At 44.5% G+C, this 27,253-nt stretch overlaps 1 protein-coding gene across 1 annotated transcript in view; it reads right to left on the bottom strand.

Annotated features, from left to right (window-relative positions):
* The window catches only part of LOC122554869 (serine/threonine-protein kinase Nek9), an 80,956-nt gene that overhangs the window by 32,100 nt on the left and 21,603 nt on the right, over positions 1-27,253 (bottom strand). Inside the window, exons 7-12 of the mRNA XM_043700217.1 lie at positions 26,917-27,027; positions 26,706-26,770; positions 22,499-22,549; positions 8,275-8,467; positions 5,131-5,275; positions 1,623-1,823 (exon numbers count right to left, since the gene is read on the bottom strand). Of these exons, the coding sequence (XP_043556152.1) occupies positions 1,623-1,823; positions 5,131-5,275; positions 8,275-8,467; positions 22,499-22,549; positions 26,706-26,770; positions 26,917-27,027 (766 nt within the window). The remainder of the gene's footprint in view (positions 1-1,622; positions 1,824-5,130; positions 5,276-8,274; positions 8,468-22,498; positions 22,550-26,705; positions 26,771-26,916; positions 27,028-27,253) is intronic.

Here is a 27,253-nt window from a genome sequence, read left to right as displayed (position 1 = left end):
CAAACAGCAGAGGACCCAGGACTGATCCCTGCTGAACTCCACTTGTAACTGGGCTCCAGGCTGAATATTTACCATCTGCCACCACTCTCTGACTTCGACCGGTTAGCCAGTTCTCTATCCAACTGGCCAAACTACCCACTATCCCATGCCTCCTGGCTTTCCGCATAAGCCTACCATGGGGAGCCTTATCAAATGCCTTACTAAAATCCATGTATACTACATCCACTGCTCTACCCTCATTCACATGCTTGGTCACCTCCTCAAAGAATTCAATAAGACTTGTAAGGCAAGACCTATCCTTCACAAATCCGTGCTGGCTGTCCCTAATCATGCAGTGTCTTTCCAGATACTCATAAGTCCTATCCCTCAGTACCCTTTCCATTTCTTTGCCTACCACCGAAGTAAGACTAACTGGCCTGTAATGCTCGGGGTTATCCCTATTCCCTTTTTTGAACAGGGACACAACATTCGCCACTCTCCAGTCCCCTGGTACCACCCCTGTTGACAGTGAAGATGAAAAGATCATTGCCAACGGCTCTGCAATTTCCTCTCTTGCTTCCCACATAATCCTAGGATATATCCCGTCAGGCCCGGGGGACTTGTCTATCCTCACATTGTTCAAAATGCCCAACACATCTTCCTTCCTAAAAAGTATCTCCTCTAGCTTTCCAGTCCGTTTCATAATCTCCTCTTCAACAATACGGTCCCTCTCATTTGTAAATACTGAAGAAAAGTACTCATTCAAGACCTCTCCTATCTCTTCCGACTCAATACACAGTCTCCCACTACTGTCCTTGATCGGTCCTACCCTCGTTCTCGTCATTCTCATGTTTCTCAAAAACGCATAAAAGGCCTTGGGTTATCCTTGATCCTACCCGCCAAAGATTTTTCATGCCCTTCCTAATCCCTTTCTTCAGCTCCCTCCTGGCTATCCTGTATCCCTCCAACTCTGTCTGAACCTTGTTTCCTCAACCTTACGTAAGCCTCCTTCTTCCTCTTTACAAGACATTCAACCTCCCTCATCAACCAAGGTTCCCTCACACGACCATCTCTTTCCTGCCTGATTTAGAGTGGTACTTCTTGATAGGAACTTACCTTGCCGCAGACGCCTAACTTGGCTGGATGTGTTTTTCCCACCTGATGGATAGCTCAAGGCCTGTAGGACTGATTAGTCAAGCGTACACAGACTGTCAATTAACTTTTCTTCCTTATGAGTTATTATCTTTCACTGTTATCTGTCTAATTAAGAACATGCAATATTTTGTAAACTTTTGTATAAAGGAAGCCACTTTGTATCAGTACATCAGAGTAGCCTGCTGGGGCACTTGAAGGTACCCTGGTACCCTACTCTCCTAGATTATTAGAACCTAGTTAGTTTAGCTTATAGGTATCAATGTTATGTTGTAACAGTGATGCTATTAATGAATAAAGGGGATGACTAAAATTAAACTAAACTGTCTGTAAGAGGTTTTTATTCCAGACTTCCAAAGAGTATGACCTCCGGGACGAACCAAGAGAGAGGCTTTACAAGGGAATACCTGAGCCGTCTCAAATCTGTACTTTAACAAACCCAGAATCCCAGCCTCTGTTCTCTATTACAAAATCCCCCATTGAGTACTTACCATGCTCCCCGCAGCCCCACGAGAACACCTCTTTATTGCGTGTTAATGCAACAACATGATTATCACCACAGGATACGTGTTCAACAGCATGATCGAGGGAGAACTCCACCAGCACAGGCTCCAGGACCTCCTGTCCATACTGACCATCACAGCCAATACAGCCATAATAATCAGAGCCAAATGTATACAGGTGACCCTCATCTACAGGGAAAACAAAAGGGTCAGGACAGGTACCACAGCTATGGAGAGACTCCATAAAACCTAATGTCAAGTAAAACTCCCTGTACTCCTCGACACAATCCACATCAGACACCCCGAGTCAGGAATAGCACAGAATTGGATAACAGAATAAAGATCCCTCTATTCTTTTAAACTGGAAGTAAAGCTTCCTCTATACTGTCCATATCAAACATCCCAGGTCAGTGACAGCACAGGGTTCGATACAGATTAAAGTGCCCTCTGCTCTTTTAAAATGAAAGTAAAACAAACTCTACACCACCCACTGCACAACAGTACGAGCTTGGGTATAGAGTAAAGGTTTCTACTGTTTTAGCCCAAAAGTACAACTTCCATTCTCTGTCCCATCAAATACTCCAGGGACAGGGATAGCATGAGTTAGATACACAGTACAGTTGCCTCTGGACTGTCCCCCACTAAACACTCCCAAGAAAGGTACAGTATAAGAGTTATGTACAGAGTAAAGCACCCTTTACTCTTTTAAACTGAAAGTAAAGTGCCCTTGACACTGTCCCTGTCAAACACTCCCACAGCTTACAGCACAGGGTTGGTTACAGAATAAAGGTAAGGGGTAAATGTAGGGATATGGGTGGGTTGCGCTTCGGTGGATTGGTGTGGACTTGTTGGGCCGAAGGGCCTGTTTCCACACTGTAATGTAATGTAATCTAATCTAATCTAAAGTTCCATTTATACTGATGACGACACAGGAGTCTCTGAATTGAGATAATTGTGTTGTAGTGAACATGATAGATAGGAAAGTAGAAGTTACAAGGAAGCTACAAAGGGATACAGGCAGGTTAAGTGAGTTGACAAAGATCTGGCAAATGGAACAAAATGCAGGAAAATGTGATCTTTTCTCCTTTGGCAGGAAGGTTAGATGTTGAGTATATTATCTAAATGGTGAAGAACGTGGAACTGGGTCAGAGAAGGAACTGCACCTCCACGTGAACAAATCACAAAAGGTTAGTATGCAGAGAAAGCAAATAACTGGGAAAGCCAAGAGAATTTTGTTACTGGTTGAAGTGAATTGTATAACCTTGCTATTTTTGTATTCATCAGTTATACAGGGCACTGGTGAGACCTTGCCTGGAGCAGGGTGTACAGAATTGATCAACATTTCTCACATGGATCGTGGGTGTCACCAGCAGGCTAGCCTTTATTACCCAGTTGCCCTTGAGAAGGTGGGGGTGAGCTGTCTTCTCAAACCGCTCCAGTCCCTGCTCTGTAGGTTGACCTACAATCCCCTTAGGGAGGGAATTCCAGGATTTTGACGCATTGACAGTGAAGGAACAGCGATATATTTCCAAGTTAGGATGGCGATGGCTTGGAGAGGGACTTGCAGGTGGTGGCGTTCCCATGTATCTGCTGCCCTTGTCCTAGATAGAAGTGGTCATGGATTTGGAAGGTGCTGTCTAAAGATCTTTGGTGAATACCTGCAGTGCATGTTGTGGATAAGACACAGTGCTGCTAGTGAGCGTCGGTGGGAAGGAATGGATGTTTGTGGATGTGGTGCCAACCAAGCAGCTGCTTTGTCCTGGATGGTGTCAAGCTTCTTGAGTGTTATTGGAGCTGCCCCCATCCAGGCAAGTGGGAGTATTCTATCACATTCCCAACTTGTACCTTGTAGATGGTGGACAGGCTTTGGGGATTCAGGTGGTGAGTTACTGGCTACAGTCTTCCTTGCTTCTGACCTACTCTCATAGCCACTATGTTTATATGGCTAGACCAGTTCAGTTTCAGGTCAATAATAACCCCAAGATATTGATGATGGGGTATTCAGTGATGGTCTCAAGGGGTGGTGATTAGATAGTCTCTTACTGGAAATGCTCAATGCCTGGCATTTGTGTGACACGAATGTTACTTGCCACTTGTCAGCCCAAGCCTGGATATTGTCCAGATCTTGTTACATATGAACATGGACTGCTTCAGCATCTGAGGAATCATGAATGGTGCTGAACATTGGCAAAAATCCCCACTTCTGACTTTACGTTGGAGGGAAGATCATTGATGAAGCAACTGAAGATGGCTGGGCCTAGGGCACTCCCCCAAGGAACTCCTGCAGAGATGTCCTGGAGCTGAGATGACTGACCTCCAACAACCACGACCATCTTCCTATGTGTCAGGTCTGACTCCAACCAGCGGAGGGTTTGCCCCTAATGCCCATTGATTCCAGTTTTACCAGGGTTCCTTGATACCACACTAAGTTCAATGCAGCCGAGATGTCAAGGGCTGTCCCTCTCCCCTCCCCTCTGGAATCCAGCTCTTTTGTCCATGTTTGAACCAAGGCTGTAATGAGGTCAGGAACTGAGTGGCCCTGGTGGAACCAAACTGGGCGTCACTGAGCAGGTTATAGCTGAGCAGGTACTGCTTGATAGCGCTGTTGATGACACCTTCCATCACTTTACTGATGATAGAGAGTAGATTGGTGGGGTTGGAATTAGCTGTGTTGGATTTGTTGTGTGTCTTATGTACAGGATATACCTGGGCATAGGATGTAAATGCATTCGAGGTAGTTGAGGTAATGTTTATCACACTAATACTTGGAATGACAGAATGGTCTTAAAACGAAAAATTGGACAGTTGAGGTTTCTATCTGCAGGTTAAACGGTTGGATTGAAACGTATCAGATCCTGAAGGGTCTGACAAGGTGGGTGTGGAGAGGATTTTTTTTTGGTGGGAGAATCTAGAACTAAAGGATCACTTTGATTAGGGTTTGCCTATTTAAAGCAGAGATGAATTGAGTTTTGTTTTCTCTGTCAGATGGCTGAGTCTTTGGAATTAATCCTGAAAAGATGCTGGAATCAGAGTCCCTGACTGATTATAAATCAGAGAAGGATAGATTTAGATTAGATTAGATTAGATTCCCTACAGTGTGGAAACAGGCCCTTCAGCCCAACAACTCCACAATGACCCTCCGAAGACCAACCCACCCAGACCAATTCATTTACCCTCTTCACCTAACACTACGGGCAATTTAGCATGGCCAATTCACCTGACCTGCACATTTTTGGACTGTGGGAGGAAACCGGAGCACCCGGAGGAAACCCACGCAGACACGGGGAGAATGTGCAAAATCCACACAGTCAGTCGCCTGAGGCGGGATTCTTGATTAACAGGGTAGGTGGGAGTAGTATTTGAGGTTACATCAGATCAGTCACAATCTTGTTTAATGGCAGAACAGTTTTGAGCTGAATAGCCAACTGCTGCTCTTTGGTTGAAAATGATTGAGTGAGGATCCTGTAGATCCTGATCCTCCTTGCTGCCCACTCACCGGTAACACAGGCAGTAAATTCATCCCCACAAGCTGCCTGGTGGATGGCCTTCCCCTGCAGCTTCTCCACCCACTTGGGTTGACGATAGGAGGCCCGGTCACCATGGCCCAGTTGGCCCACCATCTTTGTCCCGCCCTGAACATTCTGAACAAAGAAGAACATGGACTTGTTTTGGCACAGCACAAAATCTCAGTGCAATCAATAAGGTAGACATAAAGAGCAAGCTGCTTCATGTATCAAACAGAGTCAGCAATCTGTACACAGCAAGATCTCACTGACAGCTCTGCATCAACTCCCACGTAATGTCAGTGACGTGTCTTTCTCTTTCCCCACTTCTCCCTACCTCTCTCTGCCCTCATCTCTCTCACTGCTTCCCCCATCTCTCATCCCCTGACCCGACACCTTCTCTCTCTCCCCTCCCTTCTACTGTCTGTTGCTCATTCTCACCAATCTCTATCCTCCGATCTCTCTAGCTCTCCACTTTATGTGTCCCCCTCTCTCTTTCCAGCTCATTGTCTCTCTCTCTCTTCCTTTCTCTGTACAGGTCTCACACTCACTGTCTCTCTCTATCTAAACCAGTCTGCCTGTATGACTCCCTCTATCCCACTTTTCTGTCTGTCTATTTCTTTATTCCAGTCCGTCTGTCTGTCTCTTTCTCTGTTCCAATTTGTCTGTCCGTCTGTCTCCCGCTATTCCAGTCTATCCATTGTTGGATGCAGGTTTGCTCGCTGAGCTGGAAGGTTCATTTCCAGATGTTTCGTCACCCTACTAGTTAACATCTTCAGTGGCTCTGATCTAAACTCTGGTTTCCAGCATCTGCAGCCCTCACTTTTGCCTAACATCTTCAGTGGGCCTCAGGCAAAGCATTGTACATGATTCCTGCTTTCTATTTATTTGTGTGGGTTACTCAGACCTCTTGGCATCATGGTAGCCCACAAACCCACCCTCACACTAAAACAGCAGCTAATGAACATGAAAGACCCTGTGCTGACGAGCAAAACTAATGTCACTTACAAAATTCCATGCAAGGATTGTAACAAACAGTACATTGGACAAACAGACAGAAAACTAGCCACCAGGACACATGAACATCAACTAGCCATAAAACGACATGACCCTCTCTCACTAATATCCTCACATACGGATGAAGAAGGAGACCACTTCGACTGGGACAACACATCCATCCGAGGACAAGCCAAACAGAGACATGTACAAGAATTCCTAGAAGCATGGCATTCCAACCGAAACTCTATCAACAAACACATCGAGTTAGACCCCATCTACCACCCGAGTAAAAGAACAGGAAATGACATCACCACAAGAAATGACAGCACCAACCCAAAGAAATCCAACGAAACCCAAACATAGAAATAGAAAGCAGGAATCATGTACAATGCTTCGCCTGAGGCCCACTGAAGATGTTACCTAGTAAGGTGCCGAAACATAGAACATAGAAGAATACAGCGCAGTACAGGCCCTTTGGCCCTCGATGTTGCGCCGATCCAAGCCCACCTAACCTATACTAACCCACTATCCTCCATATGCCTATCCAATGCCCGCTTAAATGCCCATAAAGAGGGAGAGTCCACCACTGCTACTGGCAGGGCATTCCATGAACTTACGACTCACTGAGTGAAGAACCTACCCCTAACTTCAGTCCAATATCTACCCCCCTTAATTTAAAGCTATGCCCCCTCGTAATAGCTGACTCCATACGTGGAAAAACGTTTTCACGGTCAACCCTATCTAAACCCCTAATCATCTTGTACACCTCAATCAAGTCACCCCAAACCTTCTTTTCTCTAATGAAAACAGCCCCAAGTGTCTCAGTCTTTCCTCATACGATCTTCCTTCCATACCAGGCAACATCCTGGTAAACCTCCTCTGCACCCGTTCCAGTGCCTCCACATCCTTCCTATAGTATGGCAACCAAAACTGCACACAATATTCCAGATGCGGCCGCACCAGAGTCTTATACAACTGCATCATGACCTCAGGACTCCGGAACTCAATTCCTCTACCAATAAAAGCCAATAAAATGAAATTCTATGAGCTGAAAAAGAAACTCTTGATATTTACTGACATTTTTAATAATATAATACACAATTATTTAAATTAAAGCTGTCCAGAAAAGTAATCAATGCTAATCAAGCATAATTTCCCATTGAAGCCGAACAAATTCATTCACAGCCATTCGCAGTTCTTTTGGGAGCCAGTAGAGTCATAATGGGTCAAATAGCTTCTTTCTGTACTGTAAAATTTGATATTTCTATGTTTCTGATCACTATGTCACAAGAACCCTCCTTTCCAGGATAAAACAGGCTGGTTGATTGGCACCACATCCACCAGCATTCACCCCCTCCACTACAAAAGCTAACTAAAATCCAAATATACCACATCTACCGCTTTCCCCTCATCAACCTCCTTCGTCACCTTTTCAAAGAATTCAATAAGGTTTGTGAGGCACGACCTGCCCTTCACAAAACCATGCTGACTATCCTTGATCACATTATTCCTATCCAGATGTGCATAAATCCTATCCCTTACAATTCTCTCTAAGACTTTGCCCACAACAGAAGTGAGACTCACCGGCCTATAGTTACTAGGGTTATCCCTACTCCCCTTTTTGAACAAGGGAACCACATTTGCTATCCTCCAGTCTTCTGGCACTACTCCTGTAGACAAAGAGGACATAAAAATCAAGGCCAATGGCTCTGCAATCTCCTCCATTGCTTCCCTGGAAATGAAACTCCCAGCTCAGTGAGCAAACCAATATCCATTGCTCTATCCCAGTCTGTTTATATGTTCCTCTATCCCAGTGTATATTACCCTCTATCTCAATGTATATGTCCCTCTAACCTAGTCTGTTTGCCAGTCTCTGCATCCCATTCTTTCTCTCTCCCTATCTCAGTGCTTGACTGTTGAATGGACCTGCCTCCACCACATACACTGTACATTCCAGACCCTAACCACTTGCTGTGTTTGCAGAAAAGTTTCCCATTGTATGCTGTTTTAATGATCGCCTTAAAAGATGTGCCCTCTGTGTTGAAGTTCTTCAACCCACAGGAACATTTTCACTCTATCCAGGTCCAACCTGATTTTGAAGACACTTTCTCTCCTCTCCGTCCCACTATGGTACTCACCGCCCAGGTGTACAGCTCCTTTTCCACTGATATCACAGCGAAATGTGTGTTGCTGGCACAGACCTGCTGTGCACTGCGTCCACCCTTGAATAGGTCCAGTTTCTGTGGCGTGGCTTTTCCACCGCCCCAGTAATAAACATCGCTGAACTGACTAGTCACCACTGCAATGGGAGGGTCTGTAGGTGTATTCAATCTGAGCAAAAAACACAGACAACAATCAGAACTGAATATAACTGGAACTCAATAAGACAATGAATGCTTCCAGCACCTCTGCACACCCACAGTGTCTCATCCCAGCCAAAGGTACCTGACCCCAACCCTACATACCCTGAAGCCTACCCTTTCAATTGTGATGCATGTTCTGAATGAATGCTCACTGATGCTAGCCCAGAACCCAAATCTTACCTCCAGATCCCAACCTAGAAACGCTGCTCACTGACTTCACCAATGAATCAATGCTGGAGGAGAAAGTGAGGACTGCAATGCTGGAGATCAGAGCTGAAAATGTGTTGCTGGAAAAGCGCAGGTCAGGCAGCATCCAGGGAACAGGAGAATTGACGTTTCGGGCATAAGCCCTTCCTGTTCCCTGGATGCTGCCTGACCTGCTGCGCTTTTCCAGCAACACATTTTCATTTCAGCAATGAATCAATGCTGCCAAACAGTGGATATAGAATCGAAACAGCACAGGAAATGGCCATTCAACCCATGGCGTCTGTGCTGGCTCTCCGAAGGAACAATTGTCAGACAGTTATCTTCCCTCATCGCCGCAACACATTCCCCTCTCTCAATTTGCATTCCTGTTTTTGCTCCCAAAATGGATAACCATAAAGTCATCCACATTAAACTGTATCTGCCATACATTCGCCTACTCAACCTGTCCAAACCCCTCCCACACAGCTCATCCTCCCACACAGCTCTATGTCATCTATAAATGTTGAGATATTGCATTCAATTTCTTCACCTCAGCCATTAATATATCTTGTGAACAGCTGCATTGATTCCTGTAATACCTTACCACATCAACTACTCTCCAAAGCGTAAGGACTGTTCTACAGTCGGCAGAATCTTGGAAGAAAATGACCAATGCATCCAGTATTTCTAGGGCCACTTCATTAAGCATTTGGAATGTAGAATATCAGGCCCTCGGGAATTATCTGCTGCCCTTAACATCATTTCCTTACTAATACTAACTTCCTTCAGTTCCTCCCTCTCATGATACTGTCTGTTCCCCAACATTTCTGGGAAGCTATTTGTGTCCTCCTTTGTGTACAGAGAACTAAAGTATGTCTTTAGCTGGTGGGCAAATTATTTGTTCCCTATTAGAATTTCTTCTTAGTTCCGCTGTTCTTCCTGCTGAAGCATATAACCTCACGTTTTTCTACATTATATTTAACTGTCAATTCTTTTTTGACCACTCATTTAGCCTGTCTATGTTTTTCTGCATATTATGTCCATACTACTTGCCTTCTTATGCAGCTTTGGACCATCCATGAACTCATTTTCCTTATCCAAGTCATGGATAAATAGAGCAAATGATTGTGTCCTTGCTGCATTCCACTAGTTACAGGTTTGTCATCCTGAAAATGCCTCTTTTATGCCAAATATCTGTCTTTTATTAGTTAGCTCATCTTCTATTAGTTAGCTTATCTTCTGTTAGTTAGTTAATCGTCTGTTAGTTAGCTCATCTTCTGTTAGTTAGCTCATCTTCTATCAGTTAGCTAATCTTGTCAGTTAGCTAATCTTCTGTTAGTTAGCTAATCTTCTATTAGTTAGCTAATCATCTGTTAGTTAGCTCATCTTTGATTAGTTAGCTCATCTTTGATCAGTTAGCTAATCTTCTGTTAATTCTGATAAACTACCTCCAACACCATGGCCTCTGGTTATGTAGCCCAATGTATGGTACCTTATCAGTTGTCTTTTGATCAAAAGGCCACAAGACCATAAGCTGCTGGATGAGATGCTGGAGCAGAGGTAAGTCACTCAGCCATCCAGTCTGCTCCACTATTCAATACATTCATGGCTGATCTGAAAATCTTCAGGTCTACTTGCTTACCTTTTCCCATAACCCATGATTCTCTTATTGATTAAAAATCGGTGTGCAGCAATCTTAAATAAACTTAGGGAACCACTAAGCTCCTAATCTCATTGCAGCCTTGATTCAAACAGTGAGAAGAGCTGAGTTCCAGAGGTGAGGTGAGAGTGACTGCTCTTGACATCAAGGCAGCATTTAACCAAGAGTGACATCAAGGAGCTCGAACAAACACTGAGTCTATTGGAATTTGGGGAATATCCTTTGCTGGTTGGAGTCTTACTGAAAACCAATTAAGATGGTTTTTTGGTTCTTGGCAATTAGTTATCTCAGCTGCAGGACACCTCATATGGTCATAATTGAGGATATTCGCTGATGATTACACAATATTCAGTACCATTCACAAGCTCACAGACAGTAAAACAGTTGATGTCCAAATACAGCAAGACCTGGTCAATAGCCAGGTTTGGACTGATAAGCAAGAAGCAATATTTGTGCCACACAAGGTGATCATCTCCAAGGAGAGAATCCAAATATTGCCTCTTGCCGAGCAAAGACAGGATTATCACTAAATCCCCCACTATCAACACCTTCGAGGGGTTACCGTTCATTAGAAACCAAACTGACCCTATTAATACTGTGCTTTGATCTGACCGAGACTGAAAGAGTGCACTGTTGTTGTAATCCCATACACAGCTGTTCACAACATCAAATAAAAATTCTATTCCCAGTTACTGGAGTGAGCAATTAAATACTTATATGAAGTTTTCAACAGAAAGATCTATCAACCAGGATTTTCAATAAACACAATTATTGATTTATCAAAACAAAACTCAGTTAATGTAGTTGCAATAATTGATTAATATACACAATGTGATGTAGAAATAAAATGGCGTATCTCTGTAAATATCACAAAAACAGACACACACACACAAAGACAAATGCACTATTCATGAAAAAAAGGGGAAAAAAGTTTTCTGCACAGATATTGGTTTTCAGAAGAAAAGTCTTGAGCGAATGAGTTATTTTTGAAGGCAAATGGATAAAGTATAGAATGTTCCAGAATCTATTGCTCTGATGTTCTGGCACATGTGGTCAAATCACTAATCACAGACAGTTGTCTTTGAACTCTTGTCAACACAGCTTGCTCAGGAAATATTTTAATCACTCTTTCAAAAGAACAAATAGGTTTCACCCTGGACTGATACAGAGGCTTTTCTTATGAGAAATGCGAGAGGTAAGCTGGCCAGTTTGTCCTTAGCAGGCTTTCCTCCAATTCAGCTGGTTCTGAGCAAGCTTCTATCCAACGCAACCAGATAAAAACAAGCGCCTCTCCAACCCAGTGACAGTTCAAACAGGCCCAGATGTCGATAGCAAAGTAAGCAGTTAGTACCAGACAGGTGATTTTAAAGACAACTTGGCAAAAGTTATGTACACTGTATCCATTTCCTTTTGGAAATCCACGTACATCACATCATCAGTATTACCCTTGTCAGCTCTCTCCGTTACGTCTTCAAAAAAACTCCAGCAAGTTCACTCAAAGCAATTTGCCCCAAGAAACTCTTGCTGGCTTTCTATAATTCAACCTAATTTGTCCGAATGATACTTAATTTTGTTCCAAATTGCCATTTAAAAAAAAACTTACCAGGACATAGGCACTGCCAGCTCACTAACGTTTCTGATCCATCCCTTCCAAAGTTCCCAGCATCAAACTGAAAGGTCTAGAGTGCTTGGTCTTTCCTTGCACCTTTTTCTGAACAAAGCCTGGACTTTTGAAACCTCTCTTACTGTTTTCAGTGCCCTTGGATGCATCTGATTTGGTCACAGTGCTTTATCATCCTATCCAACACCACAATCACCTCCATTTTAAATCCCTGCTGTTTGACCTTTAACTCATATATGGACACAAGCCTGGGTCATAGGACTGAACAACACACACATTTAACAGATTAGATTAGATTAGATTACTTAGATTAGATTACTTACAGTGTGGAAACAGGCCCTTCGGCCCAACACGTCCACACTGCCCCGCCGAAGCGGAACCCACCCATACCCCTACATCTACCCCTTACCTAACACTATGGGCAATTTAGCATGGCCAATTCACCGGACCTGCACATCTTTGGACTGTGGGAGGAAACCGGAGCACCCGGAGGAAACCCACGCAGACACGGGGAGAATGTGCAAACTCCACACAGTCAGTCGCCTGAGGCGGGAATTGAACCCGGGTCTCTGGCGCTGTGAGGCAGCAGTGCTAACCACTGTGCCACCGTGCCGCCCCAGATGTCTGTCAATAACCTGGAACATGCATTCAACAATACGGGGGTGGGCAATAATATGCTCAAGAGCCATGTGCAAGAATTGCATGCAGACGAAACAGACAGTCTGACCAAGATCATATCTCCAACAATAATAATCACTCAGTGCTGTGCCCCGCTTACTTTGGGAAAATGGGAGGTATGTTCGATAATAACAGAATTGAGCGTAGGAGACAAATACCCAAGGTAGATTCAGCACCTGAGGAGAGACATCGAAGCAGAATTTGGTCATTTAACCCATCGAGTCTGCTCTACCATTCACCCATGGCTGACATATTTCTCATCTCCATTCTCCTGCTTTCACCCCATAATCTTTGATCCCTTACTAATCAAGAAGCTCTGTCTTAAATACACTCAATGACTTGGCCTCCACAACCTTCTGTGGCAATGAGTTCCACAGATTCACCACCCTCTGGCTGAAGACATTCCTCCCCATCTCAGTTCGAAAGGGTTGTCCCTTCACCCTTGAGGCTGAACCCTCAGGTTCTAGTCTCTGCTACTATTGGAAACAGCTTCTCCACATCCACTCTATCCAGACCTCTCAGTATTCTGTTAAGTTTCAATCAGATCCTCCATTATTCTTCAAAACTCCAAGTACAGACCCAGAGTCCTCAACCACTCCTTATAAGAAAAACCACCAGCATTTGCTTCCTTCGATGCGGGTCCAAAATTGGTCATAATATTCCAAATACAGTCTAACAGAGCCTTCTATAGCTTTAGCAGTACCTTCTTAGTGTTGAGACGAATGCTAAAATTACATTTGCCTTCCTAACTGCCAACTGAACCTGCATGTTAACCTTAAGAGAATCCTTAAGGACTCCCAAGTCCCTTTATGCTTCAGATGTCCAAAGTCTTTCCCGATTATAAAATAATCTACACCTCTATGATTCCTGCCAAAGTGCATAACCTCACATTGTATTCCATCTGCCACTCCTTTGCCCACTCTCCTCCCTGTCCAAGTCCTTCTGCAGCCTCACCTCCTCAACATTACCTGGGCCTCCACCTGTCTTTGTGTCATCTGCAAACTTCAGTTCCTTCTTCCAGATTGCTAATGTATGACCTGAATACTTGCAGTCTCAACAGTGATCTCTGTAGAAATCCACTAGCTGTTGGCTGCCATGCCCCTTTAACGCCACACTCTGCCTTCTCCAGGTCAGCAAATCCTCTATCCATGACAGTATCTTGACCCTTAATACCACAGGCTTTTATCTTACTTAGCAGTCTTCTGTGCAGTGCCTTGTCAAAGGTTTTCTGGAGATCCAAACATAACTTGTCCACTGACTCTTTGTCTAACTTTCTCATTACGACCTCAACGAATTCTAACAGATTTGTCAGCCCTCCCCTTGATGAAGTCATGCTAACACAGCCCTATTTTACCATGTGCTCACAAGTACTCCACAATCTCATCCTTAATAACAGATTCCAAATCTTACCAATGATGAGGGTCAGGCCAACCTGAGTCCTCTAGGACTCTTCCTAACTCTAGTGATTCCTGAAAGATCACCACCAATACTTCTGTATTTTCCTCTGCTATCTCCTTTCGAACTATCACCTTGGGGTGGCATGGCGGCTCAGTGGTTAGCACTGCTGCCTCACAGCACCAGGAACCTGGGTTAAATTCTACCCTCAGGCGACTGTCTGTGTGGAGTTTGCACATTCTCCCAGTGTCTGTGTGGGTTTCCTCCGGGTGCTCCGGTTTCCTCCCACTATCCACAGATGTGCAGGTTAGGTGGATTGTCATGGGAAATTACCCATAGTGTTCAGGGATATGCAAGCTAGGTGGATTGACTTTGCGAAATGTTGAGTTATGGGGGAATAGGGTTAGGGAGTGGTCTGGGTGGGATTCTCTTCAGAAGTTCAGAGTGGACTGCATGGGCCAAATGTGCTGCTTCCACACAGTAAGGATTCTATGATTTGAAACTCTGGGGTGCAGACCATCTGGTCTGGGTGATTTATCCAACTTCAGACCTTGAAGCCTCCCAGCACCTTCTCCTTACTGATGGTCACTACACTCACCTCTGCCCTCTGTACTGGTATGTTGCTGGTGTCTTCCACTGTGAAAACTATGCAAAGTGCATATTCAGTTCCTGCGCTATTTATTTATTCCCCATCACCACTACTCGAGCACCATTTTCCAGTGTTTCAAAATCCACTCTTTTCTGTTGTTGTGGTTCTGTTCGCCGAGCTGGAAGTTTTTGTTGCAAACGTTTCGTCCCCTGTCTAGGTGACATCCTCAGTGCTTGGGAGCCTCCTGTGAAGCGCTTCTGTGGTGTTTCCTCCGGCATTTATAGTGGCCTGTCCCTGCCGCTTCCGGTTGTCAGTTTCAGCTGTCCGCTGTAGTGGCCGGTATATTGGGTCCAGGTCGATGTGTTTGTTGATGGAGTTTGTGGATGAATGCCATGCTTCTAGGAATTCCCTGGCTGTTCTCTGTCTGGCTTGCCCTATAATGGAAGCGTTGTCCCAGTTGAATTCATGTTGCTTGTCGTCTGCGTGTGTAGCTACTAAGGATAGCTGGTCATGTCATTTCGTGGCTAGTTGATGTTCATGTATGCGGATTGTTAGCTGTCTTCCTGTTTGTCCTATATAGTGATTAGTGCAGTCCTTGCATGGGATTTTGTACACTACATTAGTTTTGCTCATGCTGGGTATCGGGTCCTTCGTTCTGGTGAGTTGTTGTCGGAGGGTGGCTGTTGGTTTGTGTGCTGTTATAAGTCCTAGTGGTCGCAGCAGTCTGGCTGTCAGTTCTGAAATGCTCCTGATGTATGGTAGTGTGGCTAGTCCTTTGGGTTGCGGCATGTCCTCGTTCCGTTGTCTGGACCTGGACCCAATACACCGGCCACTACAACGGACAGCTGAAACTGACAACCGGAAGCGGCAGGGACAGGCCACTATAAATTCCGGAGGAAACACCACAGAAGCGCTTCACAGGAGGGTCCCAAGCACTGAGGATGTCACCTAGACAGGGAACGAAACGTTTGCAACAAAAATTTCCAGCTCGGCGAACAGAACCACAACAACGAGCACCCGAGCTACAAATCTTCACCCAAACTTTGAACATCCACTCTTTTCTCCCTCTTACCCTCTAGACATCTAAAAAATTCTTGCAATCTTATTTCATATTACTAGCTAACTAACCCTCATATTTCATCTTCTCCTGCTTATTGCTTTTCTCATTATCCTCTGCTAGTTTTTAAAGGCTTCCCAATTCCCTGGTTTCCCACTAATCTTCACTACATTGTGTGCCTTCCCTTTTGCTTTTATGCTGTTTCTGACTTCCCTTGTCAACCATAGTTGCCTCATTCTCCCCTTAGCATGTTTCTTCTTCCTTGGGATGAATGTTTCCTGTGCCTCCCGAATTACCCCAGAAACTCCTGCCTTTGCTGCTTCACCATCTTCCCTGCTAGGCTCTCTTCCAATCAACTCAGGCCAGTTCCTCCCTCATGTCTTTGCAGTTCCTTTACTCAATTGTAATACCTGATTCTGGCTTCTCCCTCTCAAACTACAGGGGAAATTCTATCATATTATGGTCACTGCCCTCTAGAAGTTCCGAAACCTTAAGCTCCCTAATCAAGTCTGCCCCACTGCACAGCACCCAATCCAGAATTGCCTGCTCCTTACTGGGCACTACCACAAACTGCTCTAAAATATCTTGCAAACGCATACTAGGTAACATCATCAGACAGCCTCCGGTGAAGCACTGGTGGGATGGCCTGCTTTTTACTTATGTCTTTAGGTCTCCATGAGTTGGTTATGTCATTTCCTGTGGTGATGTCATTTTCCTGTTATTTTTCTCAAGGGGTGCTAAATGGGATCCAAGTCAATGTGTTTGTTGATACATTTAGTATCTTTACATAGAGATGAGGAAGGACACCACTTCGACTGGGACAACACATCCATCCTAGGACAAGCCAAACAGAGACACGCACAAGAACTCCTCGAAGCTTGGCATTCCAAACAGAACTCCGTCAACAAACACATTGACTTGGATCCCATTTACCGCCAGTTGAGAAAAAGAACAAGAAATGACATCACCAACCCAAGGAAACTAAACACATAAATAAGAAGTGGGCCATATCAGCAGTGCTTCATCCAGAGACTCACTGATATTACCTAGTGTGGTGACGAAACAACTGAAAACAAACCTTCCAGCTCACAGCAAGTAAACATACATCCAGAACTGCAAACTGAACTACAAATCTTCACAAAACTTACTAATATCTTGCAGACATTCCACAAATTCCTTTCCTTGGGATCTCCAACCAACTTGACCTTCCTATTCCTCCTGCAGGTTTAAATCCCCCCATTATTATTATAATCATGCCTTTATTACATGCCTTTTCTATCTCATGATTTATTTTCTTCTCCACATTCGGACTACTGCTAGAGGCTTGTACATATCCCCCATCAGAGTCTTTTTCCTTTTGTGGTTCCTTAACTCTACCCCACAGATTACACACCTCTGACTCTATACCACTTCTCGCTATTAACTTAATTTCATCTCTTACAAGCAAGGCAACCCCATCCTCTCTGTCTGTCCTTGCAAGAGGACTCATATCTATGGACATTTAGAGCTCAGCCCTGATGTTCTTCAACTCCATCTCTGTGATACTCACAATATGGTACCCAATGTAAATCTGCACTATAAACTCATTCACCTTGTTGTGCAAACTGCACGTACTTCAATCCTGCACTGACTGCCCCCTTTCTCAAAGTTGTTCATTATCGGCTTTGCCTGAGATTACATTCTTGGCGCTTTCCATATTCTATCCTACTACTTGTTCTAGAAACTTTATTAATCTCTCCTGAGCCCTCCCCCACTTTAACTAGTTTAAAGTCCGTGCAATCATCCTATATCACCTTTCCACTGGGATCCTAATCCCAGATCGGTTCAGGTGGAACTTGTCCTGAGGGTACAGGTCCCTCCTGTCACAATACGGATGGCAGTGCCGTATGAAATCGAACCCCTCTTTCCCACCCATTCCTTTAGCCAACTGTTTACTTCCCTGATCTTATCTCTTTGCCAATTTGCTCAATTAATAATCCAGAGATTACAACCTTTGGAGGTCCTGTTTTTAATTTTGTCCCTAATTCTGGATATTCCCCAAACAGGACCTTTGCCTACTCTTGCCTATGTTGCTGGTGCCAACATGGACCACAACAACTGGATCCTCCCCCTCTCTCCCCAGTATCCTTTCAAGCCTACTCTAGATGTACTTCACCTACTAGATAGGCAACACATCAGGCAGGCTTCTCAATCCTGTCAGAAACTACGGTATCTTGACCACTAATTAAGGAATACCCTACCACTATCATTTCCCTTTGTTTTGCATGGACCACGGTGCAGGGATTTTGACCATTCGCCCTGCAGACTCCTTCCTCAGCCACACAGGGAGCAAGTACCTCACACCTGTTGAACAAGGCCAAGAGGTGAGGCTCCTCCAATGACACATTCAGGAACACTCTCCCTGCCTCATGTGTTGTCACATGCTCCCATACTTGACTAGCAGCTAAATGTGAAATATTTAAGCTACAGGATGTGACTGCCCGGAACACAGCGTCAAGGTAACCCTCCTCCTCCCAGATGTACCGCAGTCTGAATCTTGGCTTCCAGCTCATCCTCGAGCTGCAGACAAGGTCTCAGTGACTTAGAACATTGAACAATACAGCACAGATCAGGCCCTTCAGCCCTCGATGTTGCGTCGAGCTGCAAACTATTCTCAGCTTGTCCCCCTACACTATTCCATCATTATCCATGTGCTTATCTAAGGATTGTTTAAATCTCCCTAATATGGCTGAGTTGACTACATTAGCAGGTAGGGCATTCCACGCCCTTACCACTCTCTGCGTAAATAACCTGCCTCTGACATCTGTCTTAAATCTATCACCCCTCAATTTATAGTTATGCCCCCTCGTACACGCTGACGTCATCATCCTAGAAATAGGACTCTCACTGTTTACCCTATCTAATCCTCTGATCATCAAGTCCCCCCTTAGCCTTCTTCTTTCCAATGAGGAGAGGTTAAAGTCTCTCAGCCTTTCCTCATAAGACCTTCCCTCCAGACCAGGCAACATCCTGGTAAATCTTCTCTGCATCTTTTCCAATGCTTCCACATCCTTCCTGAAATATGGGGACCAGAACTGTACACAATATTCCAAGTGTGGCCACACCAGCGTTTTGTATAGTTGAACATGATATTCCGGTTCCGGAACTCAAACCCTCTACAAATGAAACCTAATACACTGTATGCACTATCCTTCTGGGTGGCAACTTTCAGGGATCTATGTACATGGACTCCAAGATCCCTCTGCACATCCACACTACCAAGAATCTTTCCATTGACCCAGTACTCTGCCTTCCTGTTATTCTTCCCAAAGTTCATCACCTCACATTTAGCTGCATTGAACTCCATTTGCCGCCTCTCAGTCCAATTCTACAGTTTATCCAAGTCCCCCTGCAACCTGTAACATTCTTCCACATTGTCCACCACTCCAGTGACTTTAGTGTTGTCTGCAAATTTACTAATCCATCCACCTATGTTATGCCTGCAGCTTAGTCATTTATAAAAATGACAGGCAGCAGTGGTTCCAAAACAGATGCTTGTGGCACACCACTAGTAACTGGACTCCAAGCTGAATATTTTCTATCAACCACCACTCGCTGCCTTCTTTCAGAAAGCCAGTTTCTAATCCAAGTGGAATCCACTAGCTCCCACATCATGCAAGAACCACACATCGTCTGGACTATCATTTCTAACAGAGTTAATTAGGTTTTGCTTATTGTTAAAAATATTATTCTTGGACAATCCCTAAATTATTATCTAAAGAATTCGTACCCCAGTGAGAGTCAGCCCCTTCAGGAGAGGGAGGGAGGGAGACCCCGTACCCCAGAGAGAGCCAGCCCCTTCAGGAGAGGGAGGGGGACCCCGTACCCCAGTGAGAGTCAGCCCATTCAGGGGAGGGAGGGAGGGAGACCCCGTACCCCAGAGAGAGCCAGCCCCTTCAGGAGAGGGAGGGAGACCCCGTATCCCAGTGAGAGCAGCCCCTTCAGGAGATGGAGGGAGACCCTGTACCTCAGTGAGAGCAGCCCCTTCAGGAGAGGGAGGGAGACCCCGTACCTCAGTGAGAGCGGCCCCTTCAGGAGAGGGAGGGGGACCCCGTACCCCAATGAGAGTCAGCCCCTTTAGGAGAGGGAGGGGGACCCCGTACCCCAGTGAGAGTTAGCCCCTTCAGGAGAGGGAGGGGGACCCCGTACCTCAGTGAGAGTCAGCCCCTTCAGGAGAGGGAGGGGGACCCCTTACCCCAGTGAGAGTCAGCCCCTTCACGAGAGGGAGGGGGACCCCGTACCCCAGTGAGAGTCAGCCCCTTCAGGAGAGGGAGGGGGACCCCATACCCCAGTGAGAGTCAGCCCCTTCAGGAGAGGGAGGGCGACCCCGTACCCCAGTGAGAGTCAGCCCCTTCACGAGAGGGAGGGGGACCCCGTACCCCAGTGAGAGTCAGCCCCTTCAGGAGAGGGAGGGAGACCCCGTACCCCAGTGAGAGTCAGTACATTTTACAGAGTGATGGTCTCAAAAGAATTTTGTTTCTCTACTGAAGGGGTGGTCCTCTCAATTTGGGGGAAGCAGTTGTGCTGGGATAGTATCACAGGATTAGCAATGCAGAAACCCAGGCTTATGCTCTGCGACATGGATTCGAATCATGGAAGGTGGTGGAATTTTAATTCAATAAAAATGTGTATTTAAAAACTTGCCTAATGGTGACCATTTAACCACTGTTGATTGTCATTAAAACTCATCTACTTCCTTAATGCTGTTTCAGGTTGGAAATCCACCATGCTTACCTGGTCTCGTCAACATGTAACTCCAGACCCACATAAATGTAGTTGATTCTTACATGCCCTTTTGACCAATTATGGATGAATAATAAATTCATCGGTATATCAGGAACAAAAGAATGACTAGGTTAAGATTAGGGCCAATCAAGGACAGTAGTGGAAAGCTGTGCATGAAGCCAGAAGAGATGGGAAAGCGCTAAATGAATATTTTTTGTCAGTTTTTACACTCGAAAAAGACAATGTTGTTGAGGAGAATACGGAGGTACAGGCTACTCGATAGATGAGATTGAAGTTCACAAGGTGGTTGTGTTAGCAATTCTGGAATGTGTGAAAATAGGTAAATCCCCTGGGCTGGATGTGATTATTTATCCTAGAATTCTCTGGGAATCCAGGGAGGGGATTGCAGAGCCTTTGGCTTTGATCTTTATGTCTAGATTATAGTGGTGCTAGAAAAACACAGCAGGTCAGGCAACACCTGAGGAGCAGGAAAATCAATGTTTCGGGAAAAAGCCCTTCATCAGGAATGATCTTTATGTCATCACTGTCTGCAGGAATAGTGCTGGAAGACTGGAGGATAGCAAATGTTGTTACCTTGTTCAGGAAGGGGAGTAGAGCCAACCCTGGTAATTATAGACCAGTGAGCATTACTTTGGTTATGGGTAAAGTGTTGAAAAAGATTATGAGAGATAGGATTTATAATCATCTAGAAACAAATAAGTTGATTAGGGATTGTCAACATAGTTTTGTGAAGGGTAGGTCGTGCCTCACAAACCTTATTGAGTTCTTTGAGAAGGTGTTGAAACAGGTGGATGAGGGTAAAGCAGTTGATATGGTGTATATGGATTTCAGTAAGGTGTTTGATAAGGTTCCTCACGGTAGGCTACTGCACAAAATACGGAGGCATGGGATTGAGGGGGATTTCGCGGTTTGGATCAGAATTGGCTCGCTAAAAGAAGACAGAGGGTGGTGGTTGATGGAAGATGTTCATCCTGGAGTTTAGTTACTAGTGGCGTACCACAAGGATCTGCTTTGGGTCCACTGTTGTTTGTCATTTTTATAAATGACCTGGATGAGGGCACAGAAGGATGGGTTAGTAAATTTGCATATGACACTAAGGTCTGTAGAGTTTGGATAGTGCTGAAGGATGTTGTAGGTTACAAAGGGACATAGATAAGCTGTAGAGCTGGGCTGAGAGGTGGCAAATGAAGTTTAATGCGGAAAGGTGTGAGGTGTTTAATTTTGGAAGGAGTAACAGGAATGCAGAGTACTGGGTTAATGGTAAGATTCTTGGTAGTATACATGAACAAAGAGATCTCGGTGTCCATATACATAGATCCCTCAAAGTTGACACCCAGGTTGATAGGGTTGTTAAGAAGGCATACGGTGTGGAAGCATTTATTGGTAGAAGGACTGCGTTTTGGAGTCATGAGGTCATGCTGCAGCTGTACAAAACTCTGGTGCGGCCACACTTGGAGTATTGTGTACAGTTCTGGTCACCGCATTATAGGAGGGATGTGGAAGTTTTGGAAAGGGTTCAGAGGAGATTTACTAGGATGTTGCCTGGTATGGAGGGAAGGTATTACGTGCAAAGGCTGAAGGACTGAGGCTGTTTTCGTTGGAGAGAAGGTAGTTAACAGGTGCCTTAATTGAGATGTACAAGATAATCAGAGGGTTAGATCGGGTGGACAGTGAGAGCCTTTTTCCTCGGATGGTGATGGCTAGCACGAGGGGACATAGCTTTAAACTGAAGGGTGATAGATATAGGACAGATGTCGGAGGCAATTTCTTTACTCAGAGAGTAGGAAGAGTGTGGAATGCACTGCCTGCAACAGTAGTAGACTCACCAACTTTAAGGGCATTTAAATGGTCATTGGATAGAAATATGGATAAAAATGGAATAGTGTAGGTTAGATGGGCTTCAGATTGGTTACACAGGTCGGCGCATCATCGAGGGCCGAAGAGCCTGTACTGCGCTGTAACGTTCTATATTTTAAATGTTCTCCTGGTTATTGCCTACATCCCATGAACAAATTCAAACAAACTCACCTGGTTTTACGTGCTGATCCATTCAATTGAGTAACTCTGTCCTCCATTGACCTGGAAACAAGAGGAGACAGTCAGGCTGTGAAGAAAAGACGATCCACAATATGTCTCCATTCCAGTGGGAGAGCAAGCTCGAGTGATAGGGAAAGATGGGAGGGGTGAGGTGAGACGAGAGATGAGATCAAAATAGCAAAGAAGAGATGGAAATGGATGAAGGGAAGGGTTGAGAGACGAGATGGTGGTAAAGGGGAAGATGGGTGATAGCGAGCGGACAGATGTTGTCTATCTCCTCCTTACTCAATGTCCTAACATCCTTTGCAATTTGGTACAGTGAATTCCACAGACCCTTTGACAGAACCAATTTCTCTTCATCCCTGTTTTAAATCTGCTCCCCCTTACCCTAAAACTATGACCTCTCATTCTAGACTGACCCACATGCAGAAACATCCTTTCTATGTCTCAATTAGATCTCCACTCGTCTTTCTAAACTGTACTATCTGCCTAACCTGGACAATCTTTTCCCATAAGACGAGCATTCCATCTCTGGAATTAACCAAGTGAACCCTCACGGAACTGTCTCCAATAAAATTACAACCCTCCTTTAGTAAAGGGATCAAAACTGTACACTGGACTCCAATGTGGCCTCACGGATGTCCTGTACAATTGCAATAACGTTTCCCTACTTTTATACTCCATTCCTTTAGCAAAAAATGCCAAACTTCCATTTGCTATCGTTATTACCTGCTGTACCTGCATCCTAGCTTTCCCTGACTCCTAGATCCTTTGTACTGAAGTAATCTACATTTCCTCTCCATCTGCTAGATTTGGGCCCATTCACCTAAGCCATCCATATCCACTGGTAACTTATTATATCATTGCAACTTAATTTCCCATTTACTTACTAAGTGTCTGGTAAATGGTTAAGGTCTATGTTATTCCGAAAGTTTAAAATATTACAGGAGCTGATGGTAATGTTAACAAAATATATGAAAATGAAAAGTAAAAGAAAATTGAAAATAATTATCTAATTAACTAAGACACCTCAAGGTTGTCTGAAATGATGATGCACCACAGCCACTACATTTGAGCACTTCTGAATGCTCTTGTGATTCAGGGCAAACAAGTCAGCACTATGTTTGACTGTGTCTGCATTGACTCAGAGTCACTGAGCTGGGGGCTGAGTACATCAGGGGAAACACTACCTGGATATTACGTACCAGAAGGCAGTCACAGCCCTCAGGATAAGGTCTTATAATTTAGTCAGTAGTCAGGGAGAGGTGAATGTGCCTTGTGAGGACCCAGAGGCTAGTAGCCTCAGTCTTTGCAATGCTCCAACAGAGTTGAGGCTCTTTCAGCTTGGATGAGAGTGGAGGCTGCAGGGTGGATGAGCTAAATGACCATGGTACAGGAAACCACTAAAGTTGGGGAGCAAAATAGTATGTAGTGGTCGTAGGGGACAGGACAGTGAGGGGAAGTGAAATTGGAAACAGATAAAGTGAAGGCAAGCATCAAATATGATCAGAATATGGAATAATGCTTCAAAAACAAAGTAAGAGTACTCTATCTGTACACATGCAGCACTCACAGCATGTTAGAAGGTACAAATAGATCTAACTGCCATTACACAAGAGTGGCAACAAACTAGGAACAGAACATTCAAGAAAGGATGGACAAAGAGGAAAAAGAGGTGAGATAGCAATCCTAATAAGGGATGGGATCAGTCCAATACTGAGAGACGGCCTTAGGATTGAGATTGGGTGAAGCTATGAAATAGCAAGGGGCGGCTGTTTCTCAAGGCTACCAAAGTGCAGTAGTAATGTTGGGCCCAAGTTAAAAAAAATCAAGAAAGTAGAGATGCATGCCAGATGGACAATAAACAATGGGTGACTTCAATTTAGATATATATATATATATATATATATATATAGAGTGGGTTAACCATGTTAACAGCATTGCTGTAGAGATTACTTCCTGGAATATGTACAAGATGGGTTTCTGGAACAGTACATTAAGAAATCAATTAGGGAACGGGCTATTTTGATTTGATATCAAGTAAAGAGCAAGGGTTAATTATTAACCCTGTTGTAAAAGAGAATTTTTGGAAATACTAACCATAACACAAAAGAATTTTAAATGAAACCTGAAAACAATATTGCTCATTCTGAAGTTCAGGTCTTAAACTTAAACAAGACAAACTGAAGCTATAAGGGGTAAGTTGTCTCTGATGGATTGGAAAAATACAATAAAAGAGTTAACGGTAGACAGACAAAGGCTAGTATTTAAGACAATAAAAAATAGGAACAGGAGTAGGCCATTCGGCCCCTTGAGCCTGCTCCACCATTCAATAGGATCATGGTTGATCCAATGTTCCTATGTCCACTTCCTGTCCTTTCCCCGTAACCCCTGATTCCCTGACTGATCAGGAATCTATCTCAGCCTTACATGTACACAAGGACTGTGCCCCCACAGCTCTCTGTGATAATGGGTTCCAAGGACTGTCAGCCCTCAGAGAAGAAATTCCTCCTCATCTCAGTCTTAAACTGGCACCCCCTTTAATCCGAGTCTGTGCCCCCTGGCCCTAGACTCGCCATGAGGTGAGGCAACTGCCTTGTGGTATTATCGCTGGACTCTTAATCCAGAGGCCCAGGTAATGCTCTGGGGACCTGGTTCGAATCTTGCCATGGCAGATGGTGAAATTTGAATTCAATAAAATTCAGGAATTAATAGTCTCATGATGATCATGAATCCAACGTCGTCTATCTGAAAAAAAACATCTGGTTCACTAATATCCTCTAGGGAAGGAAACTGCAATCCTTACCTCGTCTGGACCACAAGTGATTCGAGACCCACAGCAATGTGGTTAACTCTAAAGCACTCTCTGAACAAACACAGATGGATAATAAAATGCTGCCAAGTCAGTGATACCCTCACATTGTGAATGAATGAATTCTCTCAACATTTACCCTGTCAAGCCCCTTACAAATTCCATATGTTTCAATGAGATCACCTCTTGTTTGAAATTCCAATGAGTAGAGTTCAACCTGCCTAATATCTGTTCATAAAACAATCTCTCAGTACTAGGGATCATCCCTGGCGAACATTCTCTGACTGCATCCAATGAAATTATACTTTTCCTGATACAAAGAGAGCAAAACTGCCTCAGTACTCCAGGTGTGGTCTCACCAACACCCTCCATTAAATTGTCTACAACAAATACACATTCACCCAAGACACAAAAACCCAACAGGAAAGATGGTTCAACTGTGGCTAACAAAACATGACTTTTTCAATCAAACAAGTGGCTTAGAAGAACTGTGGATGCTGTAAATCAGAAACAAAAACAGAAGCTGCTGGAAAAGCTCAGCAGGTCTGGCAGCACCTGTAAACCACTTGGATTTCTGTTCAGAAGGTTCATTTAAGCCTGAAGATTCAAAGCATTTTAGAATCCAGCAAAGAAGGATCAAGAAACTGATAAAGAAAGGGAAAAATGACATGAGTGCAAACCGGGAAGGCATATTAAAGCTGACTGTAACAGCCACTTTTTTGTTGTGAAAAGGAAAATATTAAGAAAGACCAATGCAAGTTCATGTCAGTCAGTAACAGGTGAATTTGTAATGGAGAACAGGGAAATGATGGAGAAGTAAACAACAGAATCAGGATCACAGCTAGAGCCAAAGTTGTTCATGGTCTATATAAATGATTGGGATTTCAGTGCTATATTCTCTGAGATCCTTGAGGCCATGTAACTAAGTAACTGCCTATCCTGCGTTAATCGAGGGTATTGTGTGTGCAAGTGACTGACACATGGGAATCAAGTAATCAATGGGGTGCAAGTTGGTATTAGCAAGTTGAAATAATATCTGGACCAGAAACTCCATCTAAATAAGATTTGAACCCCTGCTGTTAACGGAGACCAAATGCAGCTTTTCCAATTTCTTTTAATATTCACTTGGGGGGACATGGCAGTTGCTGGCTGGGCCCAGCACTTATTGCCCGTCCCTAGTTGTCCTTTGAGAAGGTGGGGGTGAGCTGCCTTCTTGAACTGCTATGTGATGTGGTTTGACCCACAATGTCCTTAAAAAGGGAATTTCAGGATTAACTCAGCGACAGTGCTTTCACTGCCCCCTCCCTTTGCCTCCTATCTGTTCACTCCTTGCCCTCTGTCCCCTTACAGTCTGAATACACTGGGCCAAGTCACCAAGGAACTCACGCACGCTGGCTGTCGATGATTGGTTGGTTCAGGATGTCATTGGCTGTCGGTCTCTTCCCTGGATCCTGAAACAGAGAAAGAGACAGCGATGGGCACATCAAGGGCCAACATGTACTCAGCAAGGGGCACCACATGTACACCAACAGGCACCCGCCTACACCAAGGGGCATGACAAACCCTGAGTAGATGCAGGTGTGTATATCAAGCTCACCTGGTCCAAACACTCCAAGACTATAGAGCGCATGGCCTCACTATATACAGTGGGATCCACATCCATTGTACGCGTTCCCTTCACTATCTTCACACAAAGATTCAGCGGATTCTGGGAAGCAGAAACATATAACATCAGTACAGTGATCAGCACAAGGGAGGAAAGGGGAAAGAGAGGACTGGAAAATAAAGGGCAGGTGAGACAGGGTGGCAGAGAAAGGTAAAAGGCAGGGATGGAAAGGAAAACAGTGTGAAAGAGTGAGTGTGAGAAAGGAGGGTAAAGACAGGTGGAGTCAGAGAGAGGTGCGGTGGGGGAGAGCAAAGAGGAGAGAGTGAGT

Source organism: Chiloscyllium plagiosum, chromosome 12, assembly GCF_004010195.1.
Source record: "Chiloscyllium plagiosum isolate BGI_BamShark_2017 chromosome 12, ASM401019v2, whole genome shotgun sequence".
NCBI lineage: Eukaryota > Metazoa > Chordata > Chondrichthyes > Orectolobiformes > Hemiscylliidae > Chiloscyllium > Chiloscyllium plagiosum.
The sequence above is the reverse complement of the archived record's forward strand: the minus strand, read 5'-3'. Positions and strand labels throughout refer to the sequence as shown.